Source organism: Phragmites australis, chromosome 3 (genome assembly GCF_958298935.1).
Source record: "Phragmites australis chromosome 3, lpPhrAust1.1, whole genome shotgun sequence".
Taxonomy (NCBI): Eukaryota; Viridiplantae; Streptophyta; class Magnoliopsida; order Poales; family Poaceae; genus Phragmites; species Phragmites australis.
In genome coordinates, this window is record NC_084923.1 from 35,491,640 (window position 1) to 35,512,521 (window position 20,882).

At 41.0% G+C, this 20,882-nt stretch overlaps 1 protein-coding gene across 1 annotated transcript; it reads left to right on the top strand.

The window, feature by feature from the left end:
* The first annotated feature begins 4,811 nt into the window (after window positions 1-4,811).
* On the top strand, window positions 4,812-14,092 carry LOC133912883 (uncharacterized). Its single transcript, XM_062355841.1, has 6 exons — window positions 4,812-5,551; window positions 6,034-6,110; window positions 6,479-6,527; window positions 6,866-6,968; window positions 10,609-10,762; window positions 13,547-14,092. Exons 1-6 carry the CDS (start codon window positions 5,170-5,172, stop codon window positions 13,892-13,894), a joined length of 1,113 nt encoding a protein of 370 aa, XP_062211825.1. The 5' UTR covers window positions 4,812-5,169; the 3' UTR covers window positions 13,895-14,092.
* The last annotated feature ends 6,790 nt before the right edge of the window (window positions 14,093-20,882 follow it).

Sequence of the window (20,882 nt, forward strand, 5' to 3'; positions counted from 1 at the left end):
CTATGGGAAAAAGTCTCCGGGGTTGGAAGAGTGAGCTCAACAAGGAATTCGTGAAGAAGAATCTGGTACCCTTTAATAAATACGAAAAAATTACACCAGAGCAATGGGCAGAGTTTGTCAGGCAGAAGACCACACCTGATGCCATCAAACTGGGTGAATCGTTCAAGCAACTTGCGAAGAAGAATAAGCACCACCATCACCTGGGCACTTCTGGGTACGCCCCCAAAATTCCTGAGTGGAGGAGGCAAGAGGAAGAGGCTGCCCGGGTTGGGAAACCCAACCCTTTAGGAAATTGTGACGAGCGAAGCAGGAACTGGGTCTATGCTCGATCACAACGAACCGAGTCTGGGGACTTAGCCTTCAATAGCCCCGAGACCATGGAGGTGACCCATACCATCCAAGGGCTTGCTAACGAAGGGTCTATAGAGGCTGACAGGGAGAATGACCTGCTTACCAAAGCCCTGGGGAACAAGGAACACCCGGATCGCACTCGAGGAATCGGATCAAAAGTGGGCTGGAAGCATGGGTTCCCAAACGATGCGGGCCAGTACAAGACACGAACTAGATATAAGAAGACCCTAGAGGAACAGATACAAGAACAGGTTAAGGTCGAATTCATGAAGATGTGGAATGAAAAGGAGAAGGAAAGGACGGCATTAATGCTGATAGAGCAACCAACCAGCCCAGGATTTTGGAGCAGCGTCGGGTCCACACATTTCGATAGCCAGAGATATCCTGTGGATGAAATCAAAGAGGCTACCCCTTGCATTCTTCATGTTCCGGTCGGCAAGGGAGACTTCACTGTCGAGGCTGCCACTGGCCAGGCCATTCCAGGCCGTGTGTTTCACAGTCAAGATATTCCGGCCGGTTACGCCAAGGTACAAGTGGACTCGGTGCAACCGATTTTCAGGAAGTACAAGCTCGAAATCAGCGCACCTGAGGGTATTGAGATTCTCGATGAGGTTGTTGGAAACTTCATTTTGTGGCCCAGACGGTATATCATAGTAAGCTGTCCGAAGTCACAGTCGCCAGTGTCCCGCCTGTCCCAGGGCCCTGCATCTCTGCCTCAGGCACCGCTGCCCCAGAGCCAACCCACTCCGCCTCAGGCACCTCAGCCCCAGAGCCAACCGACTCCGCCTCAGGCACCTCAGCCCCCGTGCCAACCCACTCCGCCTTAGGCCTGGTATCTCCGCCGCAGGCAACTTCGCATCGTGCTTCACCGTCTACAACTCAGGCACCTCCGCCTCCAGCGTCTCTGACTCCGGTGTCTCCGCCTCCTGCACATCCATCACCTGAGCATTGGAGAGTTCCTACAATGATTACCCCGTATGAGAAGATTGAGCTACCTGATCTGATGAAGAGGTGGCTTCTGTCCTCGTCAAAACCAAAGGCATCATCCACACAGGAATCTCCAGCGAAGGGCAATCTCACGAAAGAGATCGTCAAAGCATTAAGTACGTCACAGATAGATTTTGTGCCTACACTGGATGTTCCCAAAAAATATGAGCATGGCAAGCCATTTCTGCCATCATTTCAACTCCAGGAAGGTCCGTGGGAGATGAGGAAATTCCACGAATGGTACATGAGGGCATGTCGCGCGGGCCTCTCCATAATCACTGCTTCTGTCCCCGCTAACGTTTATCTAAGCGGAGACAACTACCTCATGTTGGATTTCAAGGACATGCACACTGTGTTCCGCCTCGACAAACTTGACATCAATCTCATAAGCGTCTGGTGGTGCCTGTAAGTGCCAACAATCTATCTCTACGTTCATAAGTGTACCAATATATGTTATAGAAGCTAATGACTATTAATTTGTTCTGTAGGATGCAATTTAACGATGCAGATAAGTTAAAGAGGCCTGTCGGATTCCTTGATCCGCAACGAATTTCCTAGCCAAACATGATCGTGAACATAAGGACTGATGACCCTAGGATTAAGGGGAAGAGTAAAAAGGATAAAGCACGGGTCATAAAAGAAGCAACCAAAACAAAAAGGCTCGAAATGTCAACCTACGTAGGAAGGGCTATGCTTGAAATGCAGGACAAGGACTGCATCTTCGCTCCCTACAACTTTAAGTAAGTGTGATACGTTATGAATCTAACATAAGTGTTCAACTTAGTTGATTGATCAAGAATCTAACAGAAGTATTCATGTAGCGATCACTACATTTGTATAATGCTGATGCCGAAGTCGAGCAGACTCGTGGTCCTTGACTCTACCGATTTCCAACAAAAATCCTACCAAGATTTCATTGATATTATACAGAGATAAAGGAAGTCTCCCATACTTAAAATTCTTATACATTATTTATGAATTGATAATTACTTGTTGGTATTCGAATAGGGCCTACAAGTGGTACGTAATGAAAGGTGGGATACACGATACGGACAGGCCGGATGCAATGACAGTCCGTACACATTTTCCGGTACTAACACAACTTCTAATTCTTGTATTCCACTATTAATGACCAATAGTTTTATTGAACTAACGAATACGTTGCGTTTTTTTAAGTGCCACAAGCAAGGTTTCAATACCGTTCTTTGTGGATACTATGTTTGCAAATTTCTTAGGATAAACGGGAGGTACACAACGAACCCTGAGGACGTAAGTCACCATTGCGCCTGCACATTCTTATTTGGTTATGTTTCCGTTGTTAGTAGTGTTTTAACTCTTTTAGTGTGTTTTCAAACCAGGCAAGGATGATTCAATGTGCGAACCAAGCTCTCACCGATAAAGAAATCCAAAACGTCCAACGTGACATGTGCCGGTTTATTATGCACGAAGTCATCCACAAGAACGGTAGATTCTTTGATCGCGGAGGCGAATTAGCTAGCCATCCGAGACTTTGTGTGTGGGACAGCGACTCTTAGCTATATAGGCTTGTGATGTTGTAAATACTGTTTTGTAAATATTGCTGTACTTGTGTTAAATGTTGAAATATGTGATGTTATTCATATTGTTATTGAAACTGTGTGAAATCTGGATGGAATAAAATATATTCTATTTATTTTTTTTGAAATAAATATATACCACATGCGGTTCTCCTACGGAACCGCCTGTGCAAATCTTTATATCACAGGCGGCAGCTAATGTGGACCCCGCCTGTGGAAATCTATTTCCACAGGCGGTTGTCTTAATGAACCGCCTGTGGAAATCCATTTCCACAGGCAGTTGACATTAGGAACCGCTTGTGGAAATGGATTTCCACAGGCGGTTCGTTAAGATAACCGCCTGTGGAAATCCATTTTCACAGGCGGTCACTTTTGCGCCTGTGGCCTTCTGTCAGAGGCGGGTGCGCCAAACGCCTGTGAAAAGGCTTTTCTACCCGCCTGTACAGTATCGTTTTGTAGTAGTGCTAGCCTGGGTAGGTCCGACCCCTCGCCAGGAGAACCAGCCACGCTACGCTCGATTTGCTATTGATCAACTAGTATAGCATCATAGTGTTTCTTAAATACATAAATCCACAAAGTATTTCATAAATACATAAATCCATGAAGTATTAGGAAGATAACTAACATTTTTCTTTTTTCTTTGCATGAGAGAGCGAGGCGGGGGTGATTTTTCGATGGTCAACACCACTAGTAAAGAAATTAACTGCTGCCCATTTAAGATTATTTGAATGTTCGAAATTGCATGGGACAACATGTGAGTTAGATTTTTTGATAGGAACAGGTCATCTTGCCAGAATATTCAAGATACATGACCGAGCCGAGACCACACCCACTATACTATATAGGTATAAGCTTATAATTATATCCTAGGGTTCCAAAAACTACTGGCAATTAACCAGACGGTAAATGGAATCAGCATGCCGAGGCTTACCTATGATTAGATTCCCTAATCCTCTATCAAAAGTTCTTGATCTATACCAAAATCCTTCAAGTTTGTTCTTTTTTATACACTGAAACTTCAATTCTTCAAAAAGGTGAAATTTTCGAAACTCAGAAAGCCATAAAACTCAAGCCCCTTTTAAGCCTTTTTTAAATACCTTTATTTATTTTAAGCAAGAAATCAGAACCCGCACCCTATGGTTTTGTTGCATTGTGAGTTCCACTTTTAACCCATTTTTGGGAAGCTACTCCCTCCATTCTTTTTCATTTGTTGTCCTAGGATCCGTGATGTCTAATATGTTTAAAATTATTAAGACCGGTTACATGAAAACTGCATACTAGACTTGTTAACAGAAAATATTTTATAAAATTACATTATCTTAGTACTTATTGAAACAAAATTATAAATGTAGTCATGGTTATGGTCCTAAGACTGTAAAAAGTTAGCAACCACAAGTAACAGTCAATGTCATATATATATATATGCGGGTAAATCAATACACCAACATCACGCTCTTTTGCCACTAGTCACTACTAAAAAAACCCATAAGATGATCGGCTTGAACTGGTAGTAATAATGTATCACTGTTGATTTTTAAGCTTCAACGGCTAAATAATCTTAGATGCCACATGAACTAGCTATCATCGTAGATTCTTTAACCATTATCATTGCTGATTATTTATATATTATTGTTTCAAAAACTGGCAGTGGTGCCGTCCTGAACCGGCTGTAAATGGGTGTCTTATAGTAGTGAGTGATTTCAGAGGGTACACAGAATTGTCATTCATGATTATGGGACTTTATCCTCTTGACAAGATATATGCCCAAAGAAATATATACACCGTGGTCTGTCACTTGACCAAATGCACGGTGAGAAAGGAATATGCTAAAGCTATTATATACAATATAAACGACACCTTCACTCAGATAGGTGCACAATCATGTATAGTCAGTTTGCAGTCCATGCATCCCATCGATCGGTTTGGACCATGTCTCAGTGTTACGCTGCGGACAAGAAAATATATCGGTCCTGCTCCACCTTTCACGCATTTCATCTCTCCCTCTCTGTAACCTCAGCATCGGCCAACCTCTAGCTATTGCTATCCCTATAATTGTACGATAACATTACCAAACTTCGCTCGTTCTCTCTCTAGGCATCTATACGGCCCTTTTCTCACCCACACGCACAAACCCCTAATACAAGAACCATATGTCATATCCCACTCATGACCTCATCATCAAGATCCCTAGCTTCTCGCTCCATTTCTCTTCCAAGGTCCAGCAATAATAAGCTCAACCCTACCTGTTGCTAATTTAGAACTGCAGCAACGTGCAATGGCAACTACTAGCACAGCCCCCGATCTGTCGCTCCAAATCAGACCTCCTTTGCCACCCGATGCTGGGCGGAGCAGTGGTGGCGGTGAAGAGTGCCACGAAACAGGGTTCTTCGCCAAGCCAAAGCTGTGCCTTGGACTTGAGATGGCGCAGCAGGATGGCCACTGCGACCTCCGGCAGCAACGGTTGCACCAACCTAGTCAGATCCAGAGGTTGAAGAAAAGCTCAGGTGCCAGCAGCCCGGTGTTATCTGGAGGCGCAACCAGATCTGGGAATGGCAGTAGCGGTGGAAAGAGGAGCTCCAGGGCTCCGAGGATGCGGTGGACGACGGCGCTTCATGCGCACTTTGCGCATGCCGTAGAGCTCCTCGGCGGCCATGAGAGTAAGTTCGTGCGCGTCGTTGCATCCATCTTGCTATAGTGTTTAATTAATTTCTTCGTTGGCCGCTTGTGTTTTGTCTGGTTTGTGCTTGTTCATAATCACATGAGCTAATTGTCTAGCTCATATCGAAAATTAAACTCTGGAGTGGTGATTCAAAATTCATGTTACAGTTGGTAATCATGTTGTTGTTCAATCTCTTCACCTAAAATTCTCAGTTCGATCACGACTTGTTTTGAATCTTGTGTGGGCCCTATCTGTTTTCATTTCCTCGATTGATTCATTGCTTAAAGCTAACGTACGTTTCAGCTCTTGATCCGGAGTGTTCTTTTTTTTTTTTTTGCTTCAATAGTTCTTTTAGAGTGCTTCAAAAGTTCTTACAGATCGACTGCTTGAGAAATTTCTCTTGATACAATTGTAGCTTATACTTGCTTGTTTGTTTCGTTTCATACTGGTTACAATTAAGGAACTGTATCTTTTTTCTAGGAGCAACACCAAAGTCAGTGTTAGAGCTGATGAACGTGAAGGATCTCACGCTTGCTCATGTTAAGAGCCACCTGCAGGCAAGTAACTAGAAGCTCTCTCTCTCTCTCTCTCTCTCTCTCTCTCTCTCTCTCTCTCTCTCTCTCTCTCTCTCTCTCTCTCTCTCTCTCTCTCTCTCTCTCTCTCTCTCTCTCTCTCTCCAAGAATCAAACAAAAAGATAGCATTGTTTGATGATCTCTTGGTCAGCCCCTTTAACCATTTTCTTCTTGGTCTTATTGTTTTTAGCTGTCGCCAAATAATTCGTCTCTTTCACCCAACTCATTTAACTAATATATATCAATTACAATTAATTTAACTCGAACGTTGCAAGGGTAAACCAAATGGCAGCACATGGTCTAGTCTCATATTTCCCTTTCTTTGTCTTCTTCTTTGCTTTACTTGATGCAGATGTATAGAACAGTCAAGGGCACGACGGCAAACAGATCATGCACTGCAGGTAAAACATTACCCTCTGCCACATATTAGCTGGTTTTCTTCGCTTTCAGAAACATTTTTTTCTTTCTCTGAGTTGATAATTCAGTAAGGTCATATCACATTATGCTAGCTGAATTATTGGCGCGGGGTGTGTGTGGTTAGTTTTTCCTGTCAGTCCCATAAAGCTAACACATGCACACTGCCATTCCTTTTTTAAAAAAAAAGTTTGCAGTACTGTCTTTGAGCTCGTACATATCTGGAAATACTTATTGAATGTCTCCGTATGTTCATACAGATATTTATAGATATATCCGTTGTATATTTAAGTGATTGGACATGTGCATATGTGGTGTGCTACAGGCCATGTCCAGATGAGAGATATGGGCTTTCTGCAGAGAGGTTGTGAAGTGTATGGCTTTGACGCGTTTAGCCACAGTACTTCCAATGCTCCGGACAGTACTAGGTTTGTATACATCATCAACTTATTCAGAATAATACCCTGTATATATTTAGTCTCCTGCTTATTGTGCCACTGCAAGTATGTGTCCTCTATTTGGTCGATTTGGATGGTCTACATGGATTGCGTTCTGCGCATATGCATTTAAATGGGTAGGATCCAGAGTCCGGTTATCAGTTACTTCAGAGTAAATTACCTTGCCTTTAGGCATTCCTAAGTTGTATGCATGATGCATGGTAATTAATTAACACGGCCTCCACCTTAGACTCCCATCTATATCTATCTCATCTCTCTATATCTCTCATGTTTCGGGACTCACCGTTCAATCAACTCGACCTCCCTCAACATGTCATCCATCTACGACAACTATGAGCTAGTACTGGTCATGGGAGTAGGCGACTTTCAACAACTATAGCTAGCATTGCTGCCACGCATCGCACTTTTGCACCAATTCATATCTTCTCTAGCTTCAGTTTCGGCTCCACACTGCCGATGAACTGTCCTTCAACTCCAACAATTCAAAAATCCACATGTCGCAATAAAGTAACTGTGTTTTTTTTTGGTTTCACCTGAAAATCTAGGGAGAATTTGTTCAATAAAACATATAAGGCACATGTGGAAGTCAAACTTATAATGACTTCCATATGGGTTTATCTAGCTTCCCTATAATTAATGTACACTATTGGACTCTCCAACTTTTTACTTTTCAAATTTCAAATTCCACAAGATGTCATCACACTTTGATCATTGTGTATTAAAAAGAGTACAAACCCATGCATGGGAGTTTTTTTTTTAATCAGAAATAATCTATAGTATATACTTCTCATATATCCAAACTGCATGTTAATTGTGCACATTCGAGGGTGTCACTCTTTTTTACTAGAGAGAACAGTACACGACCTTCAGTCCAAAGTGTGCGAGATGCAACTAATTAAGCCAATAATTTGGTTTGAATACATTAATGTCGAAATCATTTTACAAAAGTTATATTGCTACACATATTTTATATGGAAAAATATATAGTGCTACAATAAATATTGGCATGTATTTATCTGACATAAAAGTCATAGTTTAAATTGTACATTGCCATAATATATTAATATGCGGCATGTCTATTTTATACCCTTTGTATATTAATTAGTTGAGACCAATGTTCTCCTTTTTATTAAATCTTAACAAGAGATGCTTCTTAAGTACCATCGCCAGTCATAATAATAAGTACCTTGGCATGGTCCCAAAAGCATAAATTTGATCACAAATTTCTTTCAATTACAATCTATTAATTTGTAAAACCTAATAAAAATATATTGTTATGAAATTGTCTTGTGAGATGAATCTACTTACATAATTTCTGTATGGCTAACTAAAATATCCGCAAACATATTGTTTGTCAAAACTGAATAGTTTGACTACAGATAAAGACAGCACTAATTGTTTACTAGAGGAAGTATTAAATATTATTTATGTTTGAGTATAGCAACTGCAATTTCTATATGTAGCAATAAGAGTCAAGGACATTAAAGGTTAAGTAATTTTAAAATACTTCATATCTCCTATATTTGTATGAATAAGTATAATTTATTAAAGAGTTGTATGGTTAGGACATTGTGGTGACTTATATGTGACAAAGAAAAGTTGAAATGTTCTCTTATCTTGTCAAAGAAAAAATACTAACCTGGCAAAAAAAGAACTTTGCTTCTAAATTACCCACATATACCATTATGAAAAATACTAACCAAAAGTATATGGAATTTTGTTATAATGGCATATGTGGATAATTTAGAAGCAAATATTTGAGTTCCTTTGGTTAGTTTTTTCATAATGGCAGAGGTAGATAATTTAGAAGCCAATATTGTGGTTAATTTGGGTTAATTTTTTTTTATAATGGCAGATGTGGGTAATTTAGAAGCATGTACTGGTAACACTTTGTGTTAAAAAAAATTCATAATGGCAAAGGTGGATAATTTAGCAACAGGTTGGATCCAATGGCTATTGTTGTCTACGATGATTATAGTGCACCAAATTGATGGTTGGGTGTTTTGCTTTTTGTGAGAATTTCTAGTATTTCTCTCTTTTTCTAGTGTGTCTCATCTCATAATTAGCGTAGAGTCTCTGAAAGTAGCCTCTAATTAGTAATGGTAACATTTAGAAGGAAAAAGACACAATAATCTTTTTCATTTTTCTATACATCTTTGAACATGTCTGAGATTGACAACTCAATTTTTTCCTGAAACTTAAAATATTTCTAATGTTCCGTGGTCACGATATATATTATATATCCCTTTCTAGATCTCGCACCCCTTCTAATTAATTTCTTACCCTAGAGTACTCTTCTAAGAGATGAAAAACCATGCATGGCAAGCTATAAGGTGATAGACAGTTCTGGATGTCTGATCGATGTACAGCCATTGCATGTCCTTGGCTCGTGATTGCAAATTCCCACTCATGCGAAAGCGCTGAACGCACCTTTGGCGCCATGCATGCCATGTTATGCTATGCAATGCTCCGGTTAATTGCTCCCTCTGGTGTGTGCTGTGCACCGCATGCAGGGAGCCAGGGATAGGGCCATCTATCTATCACACATATAGCAGCCAGGGGAGGCCATGCATGGGGACACGTCTTTAAAGGAAAAGTGAAATCTAGCTAGCAACATTGTACTGCAGTCAGCAACGCAGTACTGCTACTGGCCGAGGAGACCATGATGGATGCCAAGACTTTCTTTCCTTTCCTCCTAACTTTCAGTGCAGCTCCAGCTCAGCTCTCTCTCTGTGTGTCTCGGTCCCAACATTATACATGCAAGACGAGTGACTGCTGGTAGTAGAGTAGCCCTTGTGATCATTATTCATTGTCATTCGGATCCATATCAATTGTCTCCCTGCGCCCATCAGGGTCGTCGTTGCACTGAGCGAGTGCTGGCCGGAATCTTTGAGTAAAACAATAAGAAGAAGCCAAACAGCATGCAGGGGCAGCTAACTCAGCTCCATCCATTGCCCTTGACCGAAAGCCTGCATGCACTAGTACTACCCCTCAGCCCTAGCCAGCTTAAATACACTTGTTAGTGGCGAGCATGGACAAGCCAACTTGCCAGCAGCATTGCATTGCATTTACGCTCGGTCGACACTGCATGCAGTCCAGTGCTGCTGCTGCGACCTCTGCACCTGTGCTTGTGATGGAGTGTGTGGCACTTGCCTCTAGTGAGAGCTACCCAGACCCAGTAGGCAGCTCGATATCCTCCTCTGGGCTCGACCTGGTAGTGCCAGATTGGAGTTAATTCCTCCTGTACGTACGTACGTGTTCGTGCTAGCTGCTGCTGCATGCATGCATGCATCATTGTTCGTGTAATCTGATGATTTTAACTGTTTTGCTGCCTGCTGTACTCATTGTGTCTGTCTGTGTCCCTGCATCTCTCTGTATACCCTAGCCCGGTCCAGTCACGGACTCACGAGAGTCCATATACACATGTCTCTCTGCGCACCACGTACGTACAAACTGCCTCGCTAACAGAAACTGTCGTGCGGTACCCTACACGATCTAGGTACTGACCCTATAACCAGCAAAATCTGTATGTCAAAGTTCACTTTTACTGAATGCATGGCATGTGATTAGAACCAAGTTTCGATTGATGTATATTTTCATGTGTTTGCAGAAGGCTGCCAATGGGGTCGCCGGCAGAGGATGAGGCCGCCGGTTGGTGCTTGCGGCCGCCGTTCGCACAGGAAAGCGGGCTGCCGCTGCCGCTGACTTGCCCCTACCTCATGTCTGCCCACCATAACCGCTTCTTTTTACTCACACAGAATCAGGTAACCATATACTCTAGTTACTCGTAAATCACTCGTCTCAGTACACACACACACACACACACACACACACACACACACACACACACACACACACACACACACACACACACACACATATATATATATATATATATTGATAAAAAAGTATATACTTACATATTGGTTTTAGTACTTCAATTAGTTACTGCTTCTGTCAAAAGAGAGTTAGTTCGTGCAACGTATAAGAGTGTTGGATGATTAAGGTTTTGGATGAAACAATCGAATATAGCCATATAATTGATCGATCGATGGTCCGTAATATGGTTCCTAGATTGGAACTAATTGCAGTATGGGCATTATTGAATGATTTGCTGCAGCCTGCATGCTCTGAGAGGCCGGCCGGGGTTATTTAAGGGAGCAATAAAATTCTTCCCAATGTTGGGGACAAACAGCATATCGATCTTCAATTAATGTTTCTGGCAGTACCCCCTCCCGCTCTTAATTCTTCAGAGCTACTCACTCCAGGCAAAAAGACGTGCGCGCGCCATCATATGATGCAGACATGCAGTCCGATCGAATTTTAACCTGAGTTATGACCTATGGAATATATTTTACTGAGTGCTTAGTTCAGCAACGTGAAATAATTGTTGGTAGATTCATTTCAGAAAACACTTTCATACTATTGACTTTGTTGGTTTACACAAATACACTACTACAACATCCCAAAAAACTGACTGTGAAAGCACTATTTCGAGGCACTGCTAATATTTAAAAGGACACTTATATTCACACTTTGTTGTGACTAGAGGTAATAGCATCATAGCTTCGTGATACTCCTTCCAGTCACTAATACTCTATGTTTTGGACAACGGTACGGTGTCCTATATGTGTAGCTTTGACCACTATTTTATTATAATATCTAATAAGTTTATGATATTATAAAGATGTTTTTCAAGACAGATCTAGGCATATAATCTTTCTTGTTTTCAAACTAAATATTTTACAAGTTATTGACACTACTACATAAAAGTCTATCACTGCCGGTTCAAAATTGATATAAAAACCGGCAGTGAATAAGCAGCATGATTATAACTGTCGGTTCCAGAATCTACAGTGATCGTACATATTACTGTCCGTTCGTAACACGAATCAGCAATGATAGAATCTATCACTGTCGGTTCTTGATCTCATTCCGCTCGATTTGTATACTCATCACTGCCGGTTCTAGCTACGAACCAACAGTGATACTCAATCTAGGACAAAAAAATTAAACATTCATGCATTAATTTAAATGAGATTAGCATTACTAATGATCATATTAATATAGTTTATATTAATTACAACAAAAGTTGTCGCCATGCAGATGGAAGCGCAAAAACCCTAACACGCGTGTCAACTAACTTAGCTAGCTAGTCATGGTCGAGTTGAAACTCGACCCACGAACAGAAGTTTGCGGTCTCGTCCTTGTCCTAGTCACTGCCGTCGTCGTCCTCATCCTCGTTCTCACCGTCATCATCGCCACTATCCTCCTCCTCCTCCGACGAGCTCGTCTGGGCCTTCTTGGCCCTCGGCGGCTCATCAATGAACATGTCCCACACCTTGTCATATGACGAGAGGATCCTAGTGAAATGTCAGAATCGGAGGTGGGGGCGCCTCGTCCGGTGGGTCTCCTCCTTCTCGGACAAGGATGCAGGTGTGGGAGGCATCCTCGAAGAAGGCAATGGAGGCGGCGGTGGATCCATGTGGGTCGTGCGGGAGGTGGAGGCAGCTTGCGGTGGGTGAGAGAGAGAGAGAGAGAGAGAGAGAGAGAGAGAGAGAGAGAGAGAGAGGGCATGAGTGAGCAAACATTTAAAGTTGCTGGGAAGACTATCGAGCAGCTGGGCACGTGAAGGTGGCAGTCGCGCGCATGAAGACATACAAATTTTTTAGTATCACTGTCGATTCGTAAACCGACAGTAATAGCCATTATCATTGGCAGTTATAAAAAGGCACGTCTTTTGATGAGCTAATATCAATACCGGTTAGTAATACGAATCATCAGTGATACATCACTAATAGTTTTTAGCTACAATAGTAGTGATAATTTGAATATTACTGCCGTGCCGGTTAGTAACAAGAACCGACAGTGATACATCACTGCCGGTTTGTATTATTAACCGGTAGAGTTAATCATTATCACTGTCGGTTCTTGCTAGCTCGGTTTTTTATGTGCAGCTGAAGCTTACGAACCGGCAATGATATATGTGTTATCACTGCCGGTTATTTTTAACCGATAGTAAAGAGAGAGCATGGATGTCCCTTTCTGTGGTAATATGGTGATGGAAGTTTCAAAAGTTTAACCAATACCTTATCTAAAACGTAGGTATTTGTTCTCTTTAAATAGCTGCTGTTGCCTTGCTGGAATCACCCAAGAGTCAACCCAACATGATTCGGATCCTCTCAGTCACATGTGAACAGTACTGTGAGCCTAGCGATTTTAAGCCATCCGATCTACAGTGCACTTACTACGTTACTGATCAGGAATATCGCTGCGGTGTTTCGGATGATCAGTATAACTGGTACAGACCTTTCCAACACATATGCATACATTGAAGCTGTAATTAGAATTCAGGACGTACAGTATACTAGTACCAGTGTCAAATCAGTTACATGTAGGCAAGGATCTAGGGCAACGTACCACTCTAAAAATATTTCATCCATCATTCAGCAGCTAAAAGCGGTATACTCGACGTGTCAGCTCGGACTGAATGGACTCATAGTACATTGCAACATAATTAACCGCTTGCGTATGCATGCTTTCTGCAGGGATGGAGGAAAGGTGCACAGCAAGACGCTGTCTATCGTGGCCTAAGGCATGACGACAACGGACGGCGTCTTCCTGCTGCAGGCCATGTTGAGACCGCCAGGAGAGCATCGTGGAGCGCAGGTGTTGCCAACCGCTGGTCGTCGCCGGCGCCTTCGCCGTCGAACAGCAGGAGCAGCATCAGAGAGCAAGCATGGATGAGTAAGCAGCAGCAGCAGGTGCCATCAAGGGTACCGAACCTGGAGATAAGCCTTGGGAGGCAGGGATGGCAACATAACATGCAGGATCAGCAGGAGCAGCGCAGCGGGGAGCGCACGGCGACCAAAGAGCTAACCCTTCTCAGGTGCTAACTGTGAAGTTGATAGAGACTTACTTAATCTTAATCAGTTAGCTAATGTCATCGAGAATTCATGAGAGGTACAAGCAAATGATCGATCGGTTTTAATGCCATGCTGGGCAGCATATGTTGCTACACTACAACAGAAACAATCATCTAAACCGCTACATCAGTGCTGATTCTATCCTAACGAGCATTGATGAAGTATTAGTACCAGTTCATAACTTCTCGCGCTCGATCAATGATCGAGCCGGGTTGAACCAGTACTGATACTGAGTATCAGTACCGGCTCTTTGAACACACTAGTATTGATACTTCGTTGCTGACTAGTAACCATGAACCACTGGTTCGTATTACGGGCTGATACTAGTAACTCTACAGTATATAAAAGGTGCGTTCTTCTCCCCCTAATGTCGGCGCCTCTTTCTGCCACCTCACTGTTGCACCGTCACCTCCGACCTCCTTCTTCGTGACGAAGCCCGTCGTGAGCTTCCTCGAGTCACTCTCATCCTTTAGTGCGCATCGCTTTCCCATTTGCCCGATGCCGATGCGGGTCTCTGTGTTGGTCGAGTTGTCGCCCGTGTGTGTTCGCCACTGACCGAACTGCAGTCGGGCCCGTCGGCCATTAGGCACGTCGTTGAGACCACATGCTCATGCAGATGTTCTAGGTGTTCTCGATAGGGCCGTTTTTGTCGTCGCTCACCGCCAGAGTGTTTCTCCCCGCACGTCGAGCCACCGCAACCGTTGTTCACCACCGTTGGCTTACTTCCGACCATCGCCGTCGACCACCTATGCCTCAGGCTAGTTCATGGGAGTGCGCTAGTGCCAATGGTGCCACTCGCTGGCCGAGCCATGACACCATTTGCCACCGACGAGCTCGCCAGTGCCGCTCGGCACTGTGTGCCTCCGGGCGTGGGTCGATTTTGACCTAGGTTAGTGCAACCCGACCCCACGGTTAGTGATGGTGGCTAGCTTGCCCCTGGTTAAAAATGAATTAGGGCCTCTTAGTAATCGGTTAGTTCAGAAATTGCCAAACAAAATGATTGTTCAACCATTAAATTGACTGAAACATGCAAAATACATATGAAATTAAATATAGCTACAAAAATAGTGAAACCAATTTTTTTAGTTTTGTTTTATCATGCTCCACATATTAAAAATACTAGGAGTCATGATATATGTACTGAAATCCCTTTAATTTTTTAAATGTGTTTAAGCTTATGTAATTCAGAATTAAGTATTGGTATGTCCAAAATTGGTGAAACTAATTTTGTTAATCTTGTTAGTTTATGCCTTGTTCATTAAAAATACTCACCATCATGTTAAACATAATTAATTTTCTTTTTTAGGATGAAGCTTTGTTGTAAGCTTAATTAATCATGTGATTTATTAAATGATTAATAATGATCAAAATTAAGGAAAAATCTTTGATGCTTTCAAACTCATGCCATGATGCATTACATCTCCGCTGTCATCATGCGCTCTGGGGCATCTTTCCTTGCATGTCATCATACTCCTTGCGATGTATTGTTATTTGTATTTAGCAAACAACGTTTCAGAGAAATGATCAAATGAATATCTTTTGTATTTTTTAATCGACTAAAAGATTATAAAATGCGAAAAAATAGTTAGAGCTCAGAAAAAGGTGAAACTAATTTTATTGTGTTCACATTGATGTAATGTACATGTTAAAAATACATGCACTCCTGAAAAGTGTACTGAAATTCCTTTATTTCATTAATCGTGCTGTAAATTATTAATTCCATAACTAGTTAAGGAGGAACCCAAAAAAGATTAAAATCACATCTAAATAGATCAACATATTGAATATGAATATTGTGTTGTAGGAATGGCAAAGTGTACTGAATATCAATATGCACGTACAAATGCTATAGCCCACAAATCCAGCAAAGTTAGAGGATTGGATTGCAAGAGAGTACAGATATAATTTCAGCAGTTGGTTACGTGGACACATGATGGATAAAGATACAAATGATACACCGTTGGAAATGCTGGCTAATGGGCCATCAACTATAATTCATACATACAAATCATACAACATTAACAGCTATACATTTTATACAAGACAACAAGACAACAAGAGCACTAACCAAAATAGCGGTGTCCGTATTGATGCCTACGACCGCAATGGCAATAAGAAAACCTACTATGGATTCATAGTGGAGATTTAGGAGCTTCAATATGGAGAACAATTGAAGATCCCCCTATTCTGGTGCCAATGGATCAAACTCCCAGGTGGCATGAATACCGAGAAGGTATGACTACCATCAACCTCAAACTCGTCGGATATAGAGAATAACCATTCATGCTTGCCTAAGATGTTACTCAAGTTTTCTATGTAAATAACACATACCCAATTAACAAGGAGGAACGCCATGTGGTTCTACAAGGAAAAAGAAAGATTGTCGGTGTTGAGGATATCATCGACGAGGAAGACTACAATCAATTCGACGATCTGCCTTCTTTCGAAGAGAATATCGACATGTCTCTCATTGACAACACTGAGAAACCTACCTACATACGCCACGATCATAGCGAAGCTATGATCGTTAAATGAAAGCAGCTTTGATGTAATAATTAATTAAGGATTCGTTGTAATTTGTATCAAGGACATGTATTAAGTAAGAATATGCTTTATTTTTTATTAAGTAAAAAGTTTATAGCTCTAATTTATGCTTTAATTAGTACAAATAAAATTATTGTATGATACCTATAGATCTAATTCGTACTTACTAAGAATATACATTAATTTCTATTATGTAAAAAGCTTTAATTTTTTTATAAACATATACATTGCCTTAAGTAATGAAGATGTACTACACAAATTATAAACCTAATATAAAATAAATTACCTAGTATAAAGTAAACTAAAAACCTAAATATACAATAAATAAGCTCCTACAAAAAAAATAATGATTAAGTACTACACAAATTATATATCTAATATAAACCCTAATATTATATAAATTATAGACCTAGATATACAACAAAATGTTTTGTCAAAAAAGTAAAATAATATCAATGCTGGCTGTGGTCTACAACCGGTAGTGATAGTCTAAGTATCAGTGTCAACTGGGTTAAACAACTAGCACTGATAGTCCAAATATTAGTATCGGTTGTGGTCTACAACTGGCACTGATAGTCCAAGTATCAGTGTCGGATGTGGTTTACAACCGGCACTAATACTAGTATCAATGCCTATTGTATACCACAGTCGGCACTGATACTTTATCCCTATATAAGCCGGACTTAGCCACAACCTCTCCATTCCTCCTTTGTGTGCTTGTCGATTCCCGCTGTCTCCCAATGCCACCATTCCTAGAGCCCCACCATCCCCATCCTCGTCCCTGTTGCCGACGCCGCCTCCCCGCCATCCATGTCCCTATCGTCGAGGCCGCCTCCCCACCGTCCCCATCCACATCAACGACGCTTCCTCCCCGTTGTCCCTTTCCTTGTTGCTGACATCGCCTCCCCGCCGTCACCGTCCTCGTCTCACCGGTAGCTTTAACCTGACCAGCCATCTCACCCTCTTCCTGGAGAGGGATGCCGTCATCGTCGCCGCCCAAGTTGTCCACCACATTGTGCATCTAATCAGCATGGGCGTTTTGCAATGATATAGCTTGGATGGATTGGATTCCTATTTCATATATTAGTATGAGTCATCTACTATTTTCATTTCACATCAGCAGGTGTTTATCATGTTGGTTTAGCCATCAATTCACCTACTTGATGGACAATTAGAGATGAATAGAGGCTAAATAGATGGGTTTGTTGCATGAATGCTGGTTAACCTAACTCTTCCAGTTGCATTTGCATTGAGGAGTTGTTAGTGACTTCGCATAGTTCTAGTGGCTAGCTCATGTGTTTGTTTGGATATGGTTGGTGGATGGTGTCCAATTGAAGTGATTTTAACATGTTTCTAGCCTTCTAGATAAGTGTTGTATGTTGTTGTTTTACCAGGAAAACATTTTACTTGCGAGTAAGATGTTTTGCTCTTCTGCATATTCAGGAAATACTACGTAGTTCCTATTCTTTGGGGACTTTGTTAATGCAGTAGGCACCGAAGCAGTAATATGCGACTTTCCAGTTATTCATTTTGTCTTTCGTAATAGACATGAGTACTGGATGGTGACATGTAGCTATCGATGTGAGGGAAGTAGCTAAGGAAAGACAATTTCACATTTGCATTGTTTTGAAGTCAAGCTGCTTTTTGTAATCTCACCTCAATTAGTTGTAGTGCTACTAGGCTTATTGGGATTATTTGTCTGTAATATATAGTAGTTTCTTTATGCATGGTGAGGCTATTTAGTTTGTACTAGTGCATTCTCATGAAATTTACTATGTTGGGTATGAGAGATAGAACTCTGCGATCTTAACAAGTGATGTAAATAGCTAAATAGTTAAACGTGAACACATCTTTATATGTACTACATTGAGACAGATTATTTACTTTAAATATAATACTAACAATCCAAATTTATTTACTTGTCCTACTTATAATGCTTTACATTTTTGGAAAGGTGTTATGTGGGCAGCCCAAGCTGTAAAGGTTGGGTATAGTTGGCATATAGGTAATGGTAGGAAAGTAAGGTTTTGGAGGACAATTGGATAGGTGTTGCTAGTCTAGCTATAGTTTTTTGGGATTTGTATGTACTGGTCAATGAGAAAACTAGATCAGTAGCTGATGTGTGGGATGGTAGTACTTTAAAATATACTTTCAAGAGATGTTTTACTAATAGTCTTATGAATAAGTGGGATGAGATATGTCAAATAGCATCTACAATAGTTTTTTCTGACGAGGACTCCAAAAATTATCAAATTTGGACTGAAGTTTTGCTATGCCATGTACATCTCGTGCACGTGATTGAATCTGAGCTAGTCATTGATGAATTGTGTGATCAAGGCAAGCATCTATGCACACTCAACCTATTATATTTATGTGTCTTTCAAATTGGAGAGCTATATGAAATTGTGTGATTCTTGCAATATCAATCCTTGTTAATTGTTATCCTATCCTTGTTAACTGAAAAAAACTATTATTTTCCTATAAGATTAAGACAAAACATGCTTCTTTTGGATGGTTGTAGAACAATGATTGATGGATGGGCATGGGCCATCGAAAAGATTGATGATATAGTTGCAGACCATCGAAAAGATCGATGATATAGTTGTAGATCTAAGAAAGAGCAGCCTTTAGAAGTTGGCCTTTCAATTGGCTGAGTTGCTAAGATGTTGGCCACCTTGAGGCTGATTGAATCTAATGTGTAATTTGAACATATAATGCTTGTATGGACCTGATCAATATGTGTTTTGTACTCTGTTAGGATATGTTTAATTAAATACTTTACTTTCATGCTTCCATTTCTGTTCCTTATATGAATTAGTTGTGACATTGCTATGTTGCTATCGTAAACATGCTACATGACATGGATGTCAATCAGTTGTTATTCATTTCTCTTTTCATTGCTAATTTAGCAGCATTTTCTCTAGTATATTAATTAAGCAACAAAAGAAACTGTTGCAATGCTATTTTAGAGGTAAAGTTTTGTTATCCCTTAATGTGATTAAACATAACCTTTTAGTTTTGCTTCATCTATTTGGGTGGAGAACCATTTTTTCTGTGTTTTGTCGAAAGTAGGTGATGTAGACTTAAGATATGAACACTTATGATGAACATCACCTGTTGCTGATTCATGAATAATGGGTACAATACATATAGTTAGAGACATGATGGGTATGTTATAGAGACATGATGAACATGAATAATGGGTTCAATTCTGGTAATTGCAGGACCTCGAGCTGGAAACAGGTATCCTCATGCCGCAGAGAATCAACATGGTTACGTATGCATGAATGAGATGAGATGTTAATGAATTATGTATGTGTGTGACATTATATGTGCTGAGATAATTATATGTGCATGTAAAACTTGAATGTATGTTTATCTTGTTGTATGTGATATTATTTGTGCTGTTGTCGGCAACAGCTAGATTCTGTAAGGAGGAGAGGGGCCATCAGTGTCGGATTATGACAAAAAACCGACACTAATACGAAGGCTATTAGTGCCGGATTGTACAAAAACTGGCACTAATAGTTGAGTATCAATAGCGATTACTTGTTATGAACCGGCACTGATAGTCTCAATATCAGTGTCAATTTTTTTTTCATGAGCTTGCACTGATACTCATAACCTGACACTGATAGTCACGGACTATCAGTGCTGAGTAATCAGTGTTGGTTCAAAAATTACCACTGATGGCATTTTTGAGCCAGCATTGATGACCATTTTTGTATTAGTGCTAGCTATTAGCTTCTTGTAGGTCTAGTTTTTGTCAACTGGCCTTCATTTTGTGGTATACATGCATGTGTTTTGAGCTGTGATCCAATAGATAATGCTATAACCCTCATAAATAAATGAGCTATCTTTCTCAATGTGAAAGTAATTGAAGAAAAATAACAACATTTAACATACGTTTTGTTGAGTCTAAAATTAGTTACAATGCATGTGTGACGTTGATTGTGGAAATAAGGGCCCAAGTCGATCTAGGGCTATAGGCCTAAATAGCTGGGCTGATATAACGCAACTAAACATGGGCTAGGAGCTGGGCACAGTTGTGTATTGAAATATATATGTATATATATGTATATATATGTATACATATATATTTGTGTGTATATGTGTGTGTGTGCAAAACCATATGCCCATTTCAAAAAATTGTATCTCTAACGTACAGTCACCCATCTAATGGGCAACACCTTGACATGGCAGGTCAGCATTGTGGCCACATGACGTGGCGTAGAAGATGTTGCCCAAAGGGCGACACAAGGTGTCCCGTTGGATGGGCAACATCTTGGTGTCCCTCAACCAAGGGGCGACATCTTCCTAGGGCATGCTGAGTTTAGGATTTTGCTATGTTCATTTTGGTTTGCGCCAGAGTTAGCATCGTCCATCTATCATCATTTGGTGTTTTCGAAGTATT

Coding starts and splice junctions, on each gene's coding strand:
- LOC133912883 (XM_062355841.1), top strand. CDS start 5,170: ATGGCAACTACTAGCACAGCCCCCGATCTGTCGCTCCAAATCAGACCT. Junction 6,111..6,478: donor ATGTTAAGAGCCACCTGCAG/GCAAGTAACTAG, acceptor TACTTGATGCAG/ATGTATAGAACAGTCAAGGG. Junction 6,528..6,865: donor AAACAGATCATGCACTGCAG/GTAAAACATTAC, acceptor GGTGTGCTACAG/GCCATGTCCAGATGAGAGAT.